General features: G+C 39.3%; 1 protein-coding gene across 1 annotated transcript in view; it reads right to left on the reverse strand.

Moving 5' to 3' along the window:
• Positions 1-4,449: 4,449 nt before the first annotated feature.
• The window catches only part of LOC138982965 (uncharacterized), a 30,135-nt gene continuing 16,453 nt past the window's right edge, over positions 4,450-18,131 (reverse strand). The window contains exons 11-13 of the mRNA XM_070356359.1: positions 16,914-17,251; positions 13,864-14,081; positions 4,450-12,917 (exon numbers count right to left, since the gene is read on the reverse strand). Of these exons, the coding sequence (XP_070212460.1) occupies positions 12,842-12,917; positions 13,864-14,081; positions 16,914-17,251 (632 nt within the window). The 3' untranslated portion in view covers positions 4,450-12,841. The remainder of the gene's footprint in view (positions 12,918-13,863; positions 14,082-16,913; positions 17,252-18,131) is intronic.

Consider the following 18,131-nt stretch of genomic DNA (forward strand, 5'->3'; position numbering starts at 1 on the left):
TCGGTGGGTTATATAAACACGAAAATACCCAGCATGCTTCCTCCGAAAACGGCGTATGGCTGCCTAAATGGCGGGGTAAAAAACGGTCATACACGTAAAATTCCACTCGTGCAAAAAAACCAACACGAGTGTACGTGGGAGTTTCAGCCCACGAACGCAGAAGAAGAAAGAAGAAGGAGGAAAGGTGCAAATTAGTATCAAAAGCTTTGTTTCCGCTCTAACTATTTTTAAGATTAGAAACTGAATGATGTAGGGGAAGGGTCGCGAATGTGAATCTTTTTTTGCTTTTGTTTTTAGTTTGTTTGTCTCATGTTGATAACTATATAGAGCTTGTTTTCTCGCGAGGAACTTTCATATTGTGCTTGGTGGTTGTCCTCTGGTCATTTAAGCGTTATCAGACTTAATAAGAGCGAATTAACTTTGATAGACGTTCAGCAGAAACAGAAAAACAAAGCAATGACAACTGGTCCATATGTAAGGAGCCTGCATTTGTGCCTAATAGGGATCAGCGAAGACACCCTGTGTCTGATGTGTCTGAAAACACCTTTACGCGGAGGGGTTTTGCAGCCAGCGTAGTGAAGATAAAGAGGGGAAAAATTTCGGCTCGCGTGGCAGCAAGCAGGATGTCTCTATAGACTGAAGAGGCCATCACGAAACACAGTTTAAAACCCAAAGGCGTCAAAATAACAACAACAAAACCTCTATGCGAGTCAGATTAATTCTAATATGAATTAGATTTTATTTGTATCACTTCGATGAAAACATTAATTGACGCGCATTAGGAAACCAAAGAACCTAATAGAGAGAAAACTGAAATAAATGAAATTAGCAAAATGGAAGTAAACAAGAGTTTTTGATGTCTTCTTGAAAGCTTGAGCGCTATCCAGATACGTATACACGTAGATTATGGTCGTTATAGCTTAGTCTCAGAAAGCTTCTTCGTTAACGACTGCAACCATTCTTTTTCTGATCTGTCATTTTTGTTGAAGGTGGTCCATATTAATGAACACATACATAAGCCTACTTCGACATTTTGGAACTACTTTTTGTTCGCGCTATAGAAAGACAGAGCCAACATGGCTAACATTTAACAGTCTTAGGTTTCTCATATAGCAAGTTGCACTGATAGCAAGTCGGCAGCTCTGTCTGTTGACAGAAACTATAAGTCCATTAGAATCAACGCTGCCAGAAGTGTACTGGCAGCAGTTCGCGAGAAGCGATGCTAAAAAACAATTAGTCAATCTGTCGCCTGAAACCAAAACGATCAACTCTGGAACCATGGGTCCGCCGTCACCGAGATTATCCAGGCTAGCCGAAACCCAAAGACCGAGACAGTTCGCGCTGGTCTCCGCGAAGCATGCAAAACATAGCGCCGATTTAATTAATTAATTTGAATTAAAAAATGCGGTTGTCGCAGTGCTGCCTCTATTTTTTTTAAGTCGGATATGACATCCTCAAAGGCATTTATCAATAACAATGAACAAGAAAAACGTGTGGGGATTTCATCTGGAATAATTCATGTAACTTAAGTTTGATTAAATTCTGTCCACCATAAAGACCATCCCCTCCTCATCGTGGTATGGTGGTGAAACAGAACCAAGCTATGCCGTCGGAAGAAAATCGCTGAAATTTCACTGTCCCTAAAACGTGGGGGTGTTTTTCATTGTGAGAAGTATACCGGTAGGGTTCTCCCATGGCGGACGGGTTGGTTGCTGGCTAACGGGGCTCTGGTAAAGACGGAGATGTGCTGGACAGTACCGGTGTGACGGCACAGAGGCCCAAGGACACAAGCGGTCATCTCAGCAACCTCCAAACGGGTAGACTGGACTCGACAACCATGGTAGGTAACCAGTCTAGGAGAAGGAAAACTCCGAAATAGAACCACGGGCAGACCAAGCTCAACAGCCCAGGAAGGCAATTGGTCTAAGGGAGGGACCCCTGATCAACGTCCATGGCCGAAGCCGGAGATGCGGGACCCCCTGGGTGCCAAAAAGCGCTGCATCACGCAAATCACAAAATGATGGTCTAGTGAACGACGAAGAAGAAGAAGAATTAAATTCTGTTGGGTATAGTTTTGCTGGATTCGCTGTGCTTTTGCGTCGTTATTTTTCTCAGAGCCGGTGTAACACGAGAAAATTACTCCCACGAAATGTTTACTCCGGAGTAAACATTTCGTACGAAAAAGTTACTCCCTATACGAAAAAAGCACTCCCCCATTGCACGAGAAAATTACTCCCCAAGACAGGTGAGTTCCGAGTAAACATTTCGTACAAAAATGTTACTCCCCTGACGAATAAATAACGAATAAATTACTTCACCCCAACACGAGCAATTTAACTTCCCATGCCAGGTGTACGAAATTTTTACTCCCTTGTCCCCTGTTAGTCTTGGTGGTGGAAGGGGTGGAAGGAGGGTAGCGCGACATTCGTGTGCGCGAGATCACTTATTGGCATTATCCCTTCGCCCGCATTCCATTTTTGCGTACGAGATTTTTACTGGAAGTAAACAAAATGGGGAGTAAAAATTTCGTGGAGGGAGTAATTTTTCGTGCCTTGGGGAGTTCTTTTCTCGTACGAAAAATTTACTCGGAGTAAGAATTTCGTACGAAATATTTACTCCGGAGTAAATTTTTCGTGGAGTAAAAATTTCGTGTTACACCGGTCTATATTGGGGGCCCGTCCCGGCCTTCTGTTATTTCTAATCCTCTTATTAATTCATGTTGACAAACTAACCGTGTAACAAATACGTCAAGAATCTGCAAAATAACAAGAAACTGTCTAAAAGGAAACGACTATTCCCTGTCTTTCAAACTGACAAAAGAAACATATCCACAGCGATGGCTTGTCTGTGCATGCAAACATTCAAAGATTATCAAACTGTAATAATTATTTGATAGATTATGCTAGGATGTTATTTTCCATGATATGTATTTTTATATTTTTTTATATTAGGGCACTGTATGCCTAGTAACGCGGGCGGCGAGCGCCAGAAGCCCGCTGAAGATAAAACCTTTTATTTTATTTATAGATTAGTTATAAAAACATAATGTAGCAAAGAAAGTAAGAAAGAAAGAAAGATAGACAGAAAGAAAGAATAAATGGAAGGAAAAAAGAAAGATAGAAAGAAAGCAAAAATGAACAAAGGAAAGAAAAAAAGAAAGGGAAAACAACAAGATAAAATCTCTGTTTTTTAATTTTTTTTAATTTTTTTATTCTTTCAAGCTGAAAATGATATTTTCGCCTCTTTTTTCAGTCAGACTCAATTTCTGAAAATGGTGATTTGTTGGACATTTTATGGGGGTGCGGGGGGAGGGGGGGGGGGAGTCGAACGTAAATAATATGCTAGCGCTTGGATGAATGCACTACACCTCACAGTTTTACATTTGTCACCCACACAAGATCTGACATTTGATGAACTAAATGGGAAAGTTGCCTGGCAGATTTACACAGGTGTGCCCTTTCTTCTGCGTTCTGTTCAAGTTATGGTGTGTGTGTGTGTGTGTGTGTGTGTGTGTGTGTGTGTGTGTGTGTGTGTGTGTGTGTGTGTGTGTGTGTGTTTATGTTTGTTTGGTTGGTTGGCTGGTTAGTGTATGGTTTTGGATTTAATCATTTCCATGGGTGGATCACTCTCTCTCTCTCAAGAATTGTTATTATCATTCTCTCTCTTTCTCTCTCTCTCTTTCTTAAAATAAAGAACTGTCATTATCATTCTCTCTCTCTGGCTCTCTCACCCCCCCCTCCCCTCCCTCCTCTCTCTCTTGCTTCTCAGTGAAGCATCATGATCGTCCTCCGAACTGTAATTGACAGCAGCTAAGCTCTTCGATGGGCGGTACCGTGTTCTCGCGATGAGCCATAAAGCACGAGCGATGCACGAGTGTACGCGTGAGTGGCGCGTGCACCCGTCACTCAGGGAGCGAGGGGGCGTGGTTTCAAGACTCCAGTTGCCCGCTGGCGAAAACTGAACACACCACACAGCGGCTAGACCTGTGCGGAGGATCGGGAAGCATCGGAGTAGGCTTACCTTTTATTTTTGTTGTTGTTGTTATTGTGGGTTTTTGTGTTTTGTTTATTTTATTTGTGTGTTATATAGCTTCATTTTTTGTAGTATTCTTGTCTTTTTTTGCTATTGTTTTTTAATCGAAAGTTTATATAATCAACCGTTTTTAAATCGAAAGTTCTTGAAAATTGTGTTTTAAGTGTCAGCTGTTCGTCCTATTCTTTCACACACACACAACCTTTTCAAATATTAGAGGGTGTCAATGTGTGTACGAGTGTGTGAGTGTGTGTCTGTCTAAGAGTTGTGTTGTGTCAGTTGTGTTGTGCTTTTTTGTTCAAAACACACACACACACACACACACACACACACACACACACACACACACACACACACACACACACACACACACACTCACAACCCCTAATGTCTGTGCATGCACATCAATGTCAAAAGTCTGTTTAAAACAGTGTATTTATTTAAAACTCCGTTCGAATGAATAGCGAGAAACAAATCATATCCGTTCTTATTTCCCACATGCGAGACAGACAGAAGTCACCCTATTTGAAGTGTGCACTTCCATAAGTACTCACAATCTGGCAATTCCTTCCCCTTTTAACAATATCTTCCTTTTCATGCAAACAACCTTGCAAACCAACACAGGAGAGCATCCTACCACTTGCATATATACTAAAAATCACCAGCCTGGTGGCTTCCTGCGCAGTACGAGAGTTTTTTTTTTATCTGAATTCTTTCTTTCTTTATTTGGTGTTTAACGTCGTTTTCAACCACGAAGGTTATATCGCGACGGTGAAAGGGGGGGAGATGGGATAGAGCCACTTGTTAATTGTTTCTTGTTCACAAAAGCACTGATCAAAAAATTGCTCCAGGGGCTTGCAACGTGGTACAATGATATGACCTTACTGGGAGAATGCAAGTTTCCAGTACAAAGGACTTAACATTTCTTACATACTGCTTGACTAAAATCTTTACAAACATTGACTATATTCTATACAAGAAACACTTAACAAGGGTAAAAGGAGAAACAGAATCCGTTAGTCGCCTCTTACCACATGCTGGGGAGCATCGGGTAAATTCTTCCCCCTAACCCGCGTTTTTTTTTATCTGAATGAATTTTGCAGATTGATACAGTTGTCGATAGACAAACTTGGGAAATAACTCTGTTGATTTTGTATCGGTTGTGAAAGAGTGAGTATTCTTGCTTTCAGTGAGGCAAGCTTTCAACACGTGCTCCTTGTCCACATGTTCCAGACACACCCCTCGGCAGAGCCTGGGCTACTATGTCCCGTGGGAAAGTTTGACTCAGTAAAAGCAAGAGTATTCACTCTTTTACAACCGTTATTTCTGAACATCGTCTAATATGAAAGTAATTGAAGAAAAAATTCCCGATCTGCACAGAAAGCCTCCAGGCTGACAGAATACTCTCAGGGATAAGATGGGTCCATGATGAGCTACAAAATGGTTTACACAGGAAGCTGCTTTAGGCCAACAAATAAAATATGTTGGTTTAGGGTAATGTGACCTAAACAAAATAGGGTCGGTAGATAGGCTTTTTTTTTTATTTATTTTTTTTTAATTTAGTCGAGTTTGAGAGAGGTTACTTTCCTTATGGTTTGCAAAATGTGCCAACAGGTTTTTTGTTTTTTTTGAGAAATGAAAAAAAAGTGGTAGGGTCAGCGAGAAAAATAGGGTCTGTCGTGTTACACTAAACCAACATTTTTTTGTTTTGGGGGGGGGCCTTAATAAGCCAACACAAGCATCCCAACGCGGTCCCACACACCAAGAACAGCTGTGATAGGGGCAATTTACAAAAGAGTTGTTTTTTGTGTTTTTTTACATAAAAATAGCCTAATGAGTCTTATAGACGAAGCTGCAATTGTAATAAACAAATTGTTCTAAATAAGTAAAAAGTGAACCACGTTGGTTCAGGTCAATCATTGCTAAGACATACAGAAAATCTTAAGTGCTGTTCACATGGCAGACTTGCAACCAACTTTACCCCAACTTTCAAGCGATTTTAGTTGGTGGCAAGTCAAATCGAAATCGCTGCTCATGTGAACAGCTTTGTTTGTTTGTTTGCTTAACGCCCAGCCGACCACAAAGGGCCATATCAGGGCGGTGCTGCTTTGACATATAACGTGCACCACACACAAGACAGAAGTCGCAGCACAGGCTTCATGTCTCCCCCAGTCACATTATTCTGACAATGTGAACAGCACAAACGCGCAAACTAGATTTCGCCAGACTGTACCATTCAGGATTGTCCTGTCGTCTTCGTTGTTTTCCGGAGAAGGGAATTAACTACATTAGTGTGGGTTGACTAGAGCTAACCAATCAATAAGCACGATAATAAAAGTCTGTGCAAAATCTTTGACAAGTCACGGCCGAGGTGAGGAGTGCTCAACTGAGTTTTGGAGTCGCTGCTGAATCTGGCCTTAATCGTACCTAAATCACTTGGGCCATGCACATGGCACACTTTTCGCCGATTTGGCCTCGACGACTTGGGAAATATTTTCCAACGACTAAAGTTAGGGAAAAATTTGGTTGCAAGTCTGCCATGTAAACAGCACTTTATGTGTTGAAAATACGATTGTTATACCCAAAGGACAGAATTTGAAATAAGCTTACAGCTTCATACAGCTTGTCTGACTGCCTATATCTCTCCCTATGCCCATTTCCCTATGGTTGAGAATCAAAACTCTGTTTACAACAACCCAAATGCTGCAACAAAACAATTCACAGCAAGCAGATTCCATTTCACAGTTTTAAATTTTGTTTGAGAAACACACTCTATTAACCCAGCATTATATTACACATGGTACAATGTACTTCAGGTATTGTCGGACACTCTCATTTCTACAAAAGTCAGACACTTTTAGTAAATATAATGCTGAATTCAAATAGTTCAAATTGTTCATCTGGTATTCAAGGTTAAATACACTACTTAAGATCAGATATCAAACACAAATCATTCCACCAGGTACATACTTAAGATTACTTATACATGTAAATAAGCAGCACACACTATAAGCACATTAAATGTTGCAACCGACTACTTCTGGTTCAGGGTAATGTTCAACAATATGTGTCCCAAGTTGAAGGAAACTGTTGTAATTACGGTACCAAACTTTGCAGACGGACAAGCAGAATCGTGGCATTGTGTTAAAACTAAGGTAAAATCGTGATGAAAAGCAATAATTTTGACTTTCAAATTCGATTCATTGTGTAAATTTTTAATTTGCATTGTGTATAAACTTATGTGTGTGTATTTTGTATTTAATAGTTCTGTATTGCTATTCAATATGTTACGTGCATTTCCATTGGTCAATTGGGCAAAACTGAGCTCAGTGCAAAAGTGATATCGATGACATTTCCGTCGATATCAGTTTTGATATCGACGACCTCTTTATTGCTTCCCCAATTCAAAAACAAAAACACCTAAATTTAAAAACAAAACAATATATATGAAAATGTAAATATCCCAGAATTTAGTTGAGCAAGTGACTAAAGACTTTTTGAAAGAAAAAACATTTTGAAATACTGAAAAGTACAAGAAAAGAGTGAACAAAAAGAAATAATAATCAGAGGGAGGGATATGGAACAGCCAAAACTGAGACAAATACTTTTGTAATTTCTTTACAGTAAATACAAGATGCCCAGAGAATTAGCAATATATCTAACATTGACTGACTGTGTGATGATATCTTCTGCTATTGGTCTGTTTTGACGGAGGTCTCGATTTTGATATCACTGTCTCAACAGACCATAGCAGAAGATATCATCACACAGTCCGTCAATATTGGGTATTAGGGCATTTAGAACTATTGTAGGATTTGCGCCCTGGAAATATCCTAATTACTATTATCATTCTTCGATTTAATGTTTATGTTCAAGGGACATAACTACATGGTAAACTGTTGACACATTGAGTTTATTTTTGGAAAATGTTTTGTCGTTTTATGAAACTGGCACTACTTCCGCAAAAGATAATACATATCTATATTATGAAACTGGCACTACTTCCGCAAAAGATAATACATATCTCTATATATATATAAATATATATATATAAAATAACATAAATGCACAAATGACTGACAGAAAAAAGACTTTCATTGATACTGGCTGGTTCAAAGACACCTGTTAAAGGAATCAATGGTGCAATCAAACTCAACACATATAGTTCAGCTGTTATCTGAACACTTGTTTGTTTGTTTGTTTGTTTATTTGTTGCTTAACGTCCAGCCGACTACGCAGAGCCATATCAGGACGAGGAAGGGGGGGATGAAGGGGGCCACTTGTCAAGCGATTCCTGTTTACAAATGCACTAACCCATTACTTGTGTCCCAGCAGGCTTTAGTAAAACTAAATTAATACCTACTGGAAGATTACCAGTTTCCAGTATGTTAAAATAGGCTTAACCTATCTACTGCTGGACTTACATCAGAACACTAACAGATTAAACTATACATGAATCGCGAGACAAGCGGCAAGAGAAGAGATTTTTGGAAAAAATACAGGTGAATGAGCAAGAAGGCAGAAAAAAAGAAAAGAATTCATGAAGAAAAAGAGAGCATGACAGGAAAGAGGAACCAAAAATCTACCTAACAGCAAACTAGAAAGCTCCTGCGGTTCCAAAAACAGGAGGGGCCTTTAATTTCATAACCGCAGTGCCCCACTGCGGGAATCTGAACACTATTAACGCAGGATCTAATAGATATCAATACAAGTTTGTTGATATTTCATACTACTACTAGCCTTAAAACTGCAAAACACCACTCACTATTTACAAAAAAAAACTTAAAAAATAAAAGGAAACAGGAAACAGACATAATTATGTTAGCTGAATCGGCTTGCTGTAAAAGCTTCATAAGAATAGAGCAATAAGCAATAGAGCAATATTAAAGGGGAACCCCCCTCCCCTACCCTCTTTCTAAGATCTCAAAAAGTCTGAAAAATCAAGTCTTAAATTAAAATGGAGGGAGTCTTGAAATAGAGGTACACTTCTTTCCCAGAAATTTTGAACAAAAATCTAAAAGAATAAGGTCTCAAAAGAGGGGGGTCTTAAAAGGGGTCGGGGGGAGGGGGAGGTCGAGTGTTCATCTTAATGGAAACCAAACTGCACATTTTTTTCAATAAGATTTCTGCTGAGATAGATTGTGATCCCCAGATTCTACAACAACTAATATTCAAATAAGCCATGCTTAGAAAGGTTCTGTTAAAATCTTCACTGGCGAGTTTACTTAGCTGTACTGGCACTTTCTATAAGCAATACTTGCCAAATAAATATAACTGGCTACTGGGGGCGGGGAAATAGCTCAGTTCAGGTAGCGGCGCTGATTTGAAATCCGTTGTTGCTGTCTGCCTGTGTTCGACCCACAATGTTCGGCAAGAGATTATTTCCCAGATTCAACTTTGTGCAGACTCTCCTCAGTGTTCGAACACCCCCGTCTGCATGCATGCACACGATAAAGATCCCTGGAGTTCACAGCGAAAGTCTCAGGGCTTAGAAACATGAATACTCGCATGCAGGAAAAAGAAAGAAACAAAATTGGAAACCGCCGTACAGTATCGCAGCTCATGTTCCCCAATGAGAAAGCAGCCGGAATTTCCATGAGGGTAGTCTCATAGGACGATAAGATACCAATACAAATATCAATTTTTACATACCTTGCCGATAAATAAAACTGGCATTTTCGTATAACTGATTTTTGGATAACTAAGTCTGAGACTGACAATCAAGTCTGTAACATCTTTAAGCTAATCTTCTTGAAGGTGCAATGAGCTACAATTATTTGTTTTCTGATTTGCCTAATTTGCTGAGCTGCTTTTTTCTTGGGGGGGTGGGGGGGTGGGGGGTAAATCTTATGATTTGAAATGTTAATTTACCATTATTAAAATCATAATTAGGTACTCTGATCACTACAATGTGCAGCTACATCGTTTACAAGCAATAGCGCATAGTCATGGGTGTGTCTTTAAACGCAACCACTATCAAGACAAAAATCAGAAAGTAATGTCATCTTTTGCAATTTGTTGGAAGGTAATGTAGAAAGCCTATATCATACACTGTGACAATACTTCCAACAACAAAATTGATTAAACATTAAGTATTCACGGTCTGGAGTATGATCTCAATCACATTTTAATTCTGTACAATTACGGTTGATGTACAAAAAAAACTACAAGAGTAATAATTAACAAAGAGAAAAGTATTTTCAAAAGAGCCAAACATTAGTTTACATGTAATAAATAATATATAGATACAAACAATTACAAAAATGCAAGAAGAATTCCACAAAACAAAATATATTTAAAACACAAAGACGCTTTGTTTATTAAAATCATTCTTGGACATCATGAATCAAAGGGCAGCCATTTATTTACAGAAATGTGAATATGTTCAGCTTCGCATAATCATTCGATTGGCAACATCAAATCTATCAAACTCTGTACTGTTCAGTTAATAAATAACTTTGTAAAGATGATATGTAAAATATCTTAAACATCAGACAGTCAAAGGCCACGTTTGTCTAATATCTTTTATCATTTTCTTTGAGTTTGTTTTTCTTTTTTTTAATTTTTTTTATTCGGCAGCAAGACTTGGGCTTTCGGTTAGCAAATGCTGATTGCAGCTTGTTATGTACTGCAAAAGGTCACGTCAATCTTTTAGACTTAAGCAAAAATAAAATGAAAAAACCCTGTAAAACCGAAGCAAAAAACACAACACAATGAATAACAAGTCGCGTAAGGCGAAAATACAACATTTAGTCAAGAAGCTGTCAAACTCACAGAATGAAACTGAACGCACTGCATTTTTTAAGCAAGACCGTATACTCGTAGCATCGTCAGTCCACCGCTTGTGGCAAAGGCAGTGAAATTGACAAGAAGAGCGGGGTAGTAGTTGCGCTGAGAAGGATAGCACGCTTTTCTGTACCTCTCTTCCTTTTAACTTTCTGAGCGTGTTTTTAATCCAAACATATCATATCTATATGTTTTTGGAATCAGGAACCGACAAGGAATAAGATGAGGGTTTTTTTAAATTGATTTGGAGAATTTAATTTTGATAATATTTTTTATATTTTTAATTTTCAGAGCTTGTTTTTAATCCAAATATAACATATTTATATGTTTTTGGAATCAGAAAATGATGGAGAATAAGATGAACGTAAATTGGGATCGTTTTATAAAAAATTTTTTTTTTTTACAATTTTCAGATTTTTAATGACCAAAGTCATTAATTAATTTTTAAGCCACCAAGCTGAAATGCAATACCGAAGTCCGGGCTTCGTCGAAGATTACTTGACCAAATTTTCAACCAATTTGGTTGAAAAATGAGAGCGTGACAGTGCCGCCTCAACTTTCACGAAAAGCCGGATATGACGTCATCAAAAACATTTATCAAAAAAATGAAAAAAACGTATGGGGATATCATACCCAGGAACTCTCATGTCAAATTTCATAAAGATCGGTCCAGTAGTTTGGTCTGAATCGCTCTACACGCACGCACGCACACACACACACACACACACCACGACCCTCGTTTCGATTCCCCCTCCATGTTAAAACATTTAGTCAAAACTTAACTAAATGTAAAAAGTCCAAACAAAGCATGCCCTGCACGGTATCTTGACATGACCTTTGGACAACTTGACAACACAAATCTTGTTCAAATTGAGAATGTTATTATGCACACAAGCAAAACTGTCTAACTAAAACAATAAAAAATAAACCTGTTCGAAAAGAAAGTAAAAATAAACTGATTTAATAGAAGCAACAAACAAAGCTCTGGTGCTTACAGAATTCATCACTGAAGAAGTTCTGCTGACAAAATTAACTTTTTTTTAAATCAAACAGCATCACATATGAAAATAAATGTGAAAGGAAAATATCGGCATACTCTGCAGATGTACACAGCCCAATGTATGTAAACCCCAAAACTACATGTCGAGAAACTGCTTCAAGCCTGTCACTCTCATTTCCCTCTTTCAAATCCTGTTGTACAACCACCTATTTTTTCATCAGAATCACACACAAACTCTCTCTCTCTCTCTCTCTCTCTCTCTCTCTCTCTCTCTCTCTCTCTCTTCTCTCGGCCCCTCTCTCCGTCTCTCTCTCTCTCGTGCACTTTGACTTTCCAAGTTACAATAACACAATGTATTAAAGTAGAAACAATCACAGTATATTACTCAAAGCAAAAGATTTTATGTGCATGGATATACAATCTTATACACTAAAAGCTTCAACGCATCACCTACTGTACATAGAAATATGGCACAACAAATTTAACAATCACTTCTAACCAAGAAACATGACTCATCACAATATCAGCCCTATCTTTCTTCACAATTGTACAATAAGATGTTCTCCCCCTGCCATTGAATTCAGAAAATGCAAGGCTCTTTGGACGGAAGTAAATGACTGTTTGGTCTTTTTTCAGACCTCCAGAAATCTGAAACATTCAGGTCTTAAAAAAGATGGAGTATAAAAATGCAGGTAAATCTACTGACACACCGAACAGAAAGTCAGAGAAAATCATTTCTCAATGAAGAGGGATTCTTAAAACCAGACGATCTTAAAACAAAGGTTTCACTGAATCAATTCACAAAGAAACCCACCCATTTTGAATTCTCAAATAATAATAATTTGGTTATAGTGAACAACTTGTAATTTCAAATCATTCATAAATTTGCTATTTCGATATCAGATTGTTGTAATATTCTCCATATACAGAACTTAAACTCCTTCCCTGGATGTTCACAATAAGAGGGTTTCACAGTAATGTAAGTCTGTCAGGACAAGGCCCCTTTAAAACTGGTGCTGTGTTTCATGGAGACGTTATTCCCTTGGCAGCCAACTCTTCTTTGACCCGCTTCAAGTAGCTGGGGTCTGGGTATCCAAAACTGAAACAGAAGTTAATAAACAGAATTGTGAACACAATACGTTTTGCACAAAAATTCTTAGACACAATCTGCAGGTTTAAGCCAAAAATCCAGCGACAGAGCAAAAAACAAAAAACAAAAAAAAAAACCAACTTAAGACACAAAAGCAATGTTCATTTTAAAGTTGATGTTAAAAACGACGGGTGCAATGGCCTAGTTAATAAGAAGCCGACCTCTCAAGTGGAAGGTCATAGTTCCCATCCCGGCCTGGCCTGGTGGTTTAAAAGCGTGGAGATGTTTTTAATCTCCCAGGTCAACTTATGTGCAGACCTGCTAGTGCTAGTGCCTTATCCCCCTTTTGGTGTACACGCAAACACAAGACCAAGTGCGCACGGAAAAGATCCTGTACTCCATGTCAGAGTTCGGTGGGTAATAGAAACATGAAAATACCCAGCATGCATCCCCCTAAAGCGGTGTATGGCTGCCTAAATGGCGGGGTAAAAACGGTCATACACGTAAAAACTGTGGGAGTTTCCACCCATGAACAAAGAAGAAGATGTTAAAAACAAGAGCAGAAACCCTAAACCCAAAGAAGTTATCAACTTTTTAAGAAACCATCAATTCAACAGGTTTATGCAATAATAGGCCACAGCTCCTGTGGATTGATAGCTCTCGACAGCTTTTTGTCCACCTCTACACACTGAAGCTGTCCAAATCATATGTGGAACAGGCAAGCAAACCCCAGGCATACCCAACCTTTGCTGCCATATACGACACAAATTCAAACCAGAGATGGTGAACCTGAAAGAGAATCTCTGGGGTGGTGCGGAGTCCCTGCAGCAAAACTGCAATCTTCGTCATTTCAACAACACTGATGACACTGATACATTTTTTAATTTGTTTTATGACAGTTAGCATGATGAGAAGAACACAGAAGACAACTAGGTAACAGCGGAGGACTACTCACCTTGTAGCACCCCCATGTGAGGAGGTCTTATGGTGAATGTCATTCCAGGTAATGACACCTGTGGCGCCAGTGGTGACAGAATCACCGACGGTGAATATCAGGCGATGATCGAAGGCCTTGCGCAGCATCTTTAACACTTCCTGTCCCTCCTTGTTGTCAGGCAGATACGCTGTGCGTTGGCAGCTGCCGTACATACGTCCCGGATTTGGGTGGCAGGTCTGAAGATCAAAAAGAACAAGTAATAATGTTTAGTTTATGAAACGTTTATTGACAAAAGTTCATCAGAACCTCAATCTATTGATGCTGTGTTCTAGCTGTCAGTTAAAAATTCCATTAACTTACCGTTCTTGCTCTTTTATTCTTGACTTTGGAATGCTAGTAGGCTTTTTGTTTCAGATTTCTTCTGAAGGGAACAAGAAGGGCAAAGCCCATACGACTCACATGCTTGACCTTGACCTTTACATGACCTTGACCTTCAGGGTCAAGGTCAAATAACTAAACCTAGCAATGACATCATACACTAAGAACTGCTTTACACATTTTTCCTACCAAAATACATGTGACCTTGACCCAAGGTCAAGGTCATCCAAGGTCATGCAACACAAAGCTGTTAATTCAAGACATAGGAAGTACAATGGTGCTTATTGGCTCTTTCTACCAAGAGATATGGTCACTTTTAGTGGTTCACTACCTTATTTTGGTCACATTTCATAAGGGTCAAAGTGACCTTGACCTTGATCATATGTGACCAAATGTGTCTCATGATAAAAGCATAACATGTGCCCCACATAATTTTTAAGTTTGAAACAGTTATCTTCCATAGTTCAGGGTCAAGGTCACTTCAAAATATGTATACAATCCAACTTTAAAGGACCCTTGCGACCTTGACCTTGAAGCAAGGTCAACCAAACTGGTGTCCAAAGATAGGGCTTACATTGCCCTGTATAGCATACATAGCTAAGGTTGCCATTCTCGATAACTTCAGAAAAAAATGCGAAAATGTGAAAAATGGTCGTTTTTAAGACAACAATTACGGCCCCTGTGACCTTGAACTTGAAGTGAGGTCAAGTTGCCGCACATGTTTTTTGAGATCTTGTAACCATACACCATCAGGCCACATCAGGTGTTGATAGACTTAATAGTGTCCAAGAAATATCCAACGTTGGTTTTCCGGACGGACGGACGGACGGACGGACGACTCGGGTGAGTACATAGACTCACTTTTGCTTCGCATGTGAGTCAAAAAGCTCATTACATGATTACGTGTGAAGAAAAAGAACAAAAGAGATGGAATAAATAAAAACACAAGGTTGAGTAGCATAAGGAAGTAGCTAAGTGTTCTTTTTACAGAACACAGTAAAAGAGAGAGAAATACAGAACTAGTTTCCTGGCACCTATGAGAATATTACAGGGATTGGCTTGGGTTTTGTCCATTAGAGGTCCATTGACTGACTCAGCCATGAATCAATCAGTCATTTTGCAAACCAAATAGTCAAGAAAAAACCACTTTCCTTCCACCACGGGACTGCCGCAATTGTGCATTACGGCAGTGAGGAGAAACTTCTGAAAGTTGTTTACAATTTACAATTGAGAGGAAAATTCAATTCAATTCTTCATTTTTTTGTTTATTTTCCAATGGTCTTACATGAAGAGGAATAAAAGGTCTGAGGACACAATAACAAACAGAAAAGTTATCAAAACAACTTTTTTTAATCAACTCCACAGACAATATCTGTCTTTCCTCTGAAGAAGCGACTATCGGGCCCAAGTTACAAACGCCTGCGGCTGGTGTGGGTGCCGATTCCCCCAACATCGTCATCTGTCCGGGCAACAACTTTTGTTTCTTTTTTTGGTGCTGGAAGTGGACGGCGAGACATTTTGTTTTCTTTGTCAACGGAAATTGCGTGCTCAGCAGAGGTAAATGTAGGATCGGCGAGCGAAACAAACTAGCCGATCCCAGTTTTTGAAATACTCCCAACTTTCGTCTGCTCGCTAAGTATTGCGGCGCTCCCAGTCTTGCTGCGAGTCCTTTCAATCACGATTGTCGCCAAAATAAGACGAGCTGACTGACTGCTGCATGTCTATCGGTCAATTGACGGATTGAGACCCATGTGTGTCGGTCATTTCCGAATTTAACATGGCAAAAGACCAATGACCGACGCCCAAGCCAATCCCTGATATTAGTGCATTAAATGAACAAACAAGTTTCCTCACCATTATTGTTAGCATTCTGCCTCACTTTTTTTTCAATGATTCAAGCAAAACACAAACCAAACATCTGATTATTCCCTAGTATCATGACAACCAACACCAGCCATGGCAAGGAAAGGGAAGACTTTCCCTGCTCTCTCTTTCAACACAGTCACAAAGTTTCAGTTCAAGCAATCTTGCATCCTACAAAAAACCAAACCTGAAAAGCAAATGCTTGAACAAATTAACTTAAAAAAGTCTAAAAGGCAACAGTATGCATATGTGAGAGAATGTGTGTGCGTGTGTCTCAATCTCATTCTGTCTGTGTATCTGTGCAAGTGTGCAGGATTCCCTACATAATATAATATGTGTGTTAATGAATATACATGTGTCTTTCTTTATTTGGTGTTTAACGTCGTTTTCAACCATTCAAGGTTATATCGCGACGGGGAAAGGGGGGAGATGAGATAGAGCCACTTGTCAATTGTTTCTTGTTCACAAAAGCACTAATCAAAAATTTGCTCCAGGGGCTTGCAACGTAGTACAATATATTACCTTACTGGGAGAATGCAAGTTTCCAGTACAAAGGACTTAACATTTCTTACATACTGCTTGACTAAAATCTTTACAAAAATTGACTATATTCTATACAAGAAACACTTAACAAGGGTAAAAGGAGAAACGGAATCCGTTAGTCGCCTCTTACGACATGCTGGGGAGCATCGGGTAAATTCTTCCCCCTAACCCGCGGGGGGAATTAATATACATGTGTCGGAGTCCATGCATTCCGCATGTAGACGTGCACAAAGGTGTGTTAACATTACTTTTCATTGATTACTACATACTACAAGCACAAGTACCTCTTGGTTTCCTGAAGGGATGTAGTACTGGATAACAATCGTTCCATGACCCTCATAGCCTGGTAGAGCCAAAATACGGCTAACAGTGTAAGTCATTGTTCCACCTCTTGGCTGGGTCCCCTTGGCAATGCCAAAGACTCGCTGACACTTGGGACACTTGGGGGTGATGGACATGGCTTGTTCCACACAGACGGTGCAGAACTGGTGACCACAGGGCAGCTTCATTGGATGTCTTACAGGATCCAGACAGATAGGGCAGTTAATGTCTGTGTCGTCGAATTCACTGCCGGCAGCGCTGGCAGAGTCTGTGTCATTGCCGCTGTAGTCTGACGTTCTGCCTGCAAACCAGATACACTCCACTGATCCTACTCAAAATTCCTGTCAGTATTTTCAAATTAGAAATACCTGATAAACAGATGCATTGACCTAACTAGAAAATACCTTCAATATTTTCCAGAACTATTTCAATTTTTTTTTTAATGATGTTGTCTGTCAATAGGGCAGCTAAATCTAGTGTTCACAGAATCAATCCAATAATTTCTTCCCAGTTATGGACCACATCCTAACTCTAAACTCGCAACAGTTGGATCAGAACCTAAGGTTAAACCAACATAAAAAACTGAAGTATTTTACAGCTCTTTGGTATATAGATATTGCTCTTTTTTTCACACCCAACACACATGTAACAAGAAGGGCAAAGCCCATACGACTCACATGCTTGACCTTGACCTTTACATGACCTTGACCTTCAGCTAAACCTAGCAATGACATCATACACTAAGAACTGCTTTACACATTTTTCCTACCAAAATACATGTGACCTTGACCCAAGGTCAAGGTCATCCAAGGTCATGCAACACAAAGCTGTTAATTCAAGACATAGGAAGTACAATGGTGCTTATTGGCTCTTTCTACCATGAGATATGGTCACTTTTAGTGGTTCACTACCTTATTTTGGTCACATTTCATAAGGGTCAAAGTGACCTTGACCTTGATCATATGTGACCAAATGTGTCTTATGATGAAAGCATAACATGTGCCCCACATAATTTTTAAGTTTGAAACAGTTATCTTCCATAGTTCAGGGTCAAGGTCACTTCAAAATATGTATACAATCCAACTTTGAAGAGCTCCTGTGACCTTGACCTTGAAGCAAGGTAAACCAAACTGGTATCAAAAGATGGGGCTTACTTTGCCCTATATATCATATATAGGTGA

Source organism: Littorina saxatilis, linkage group LG12 (assembly GCF_037325665.1).
Source record: "Littorina saxatilis isolate snail1 linkage group LG12, US_GU_Lsax_2.0, whole genome shotgun sequence".
NCBI classification, from domain to species: Eukaryota; Metazoa; Mollusca; class Gastropoda; order Littorinimorpha; family Littorinidae; genus Littorina; species Littorina saxatilis.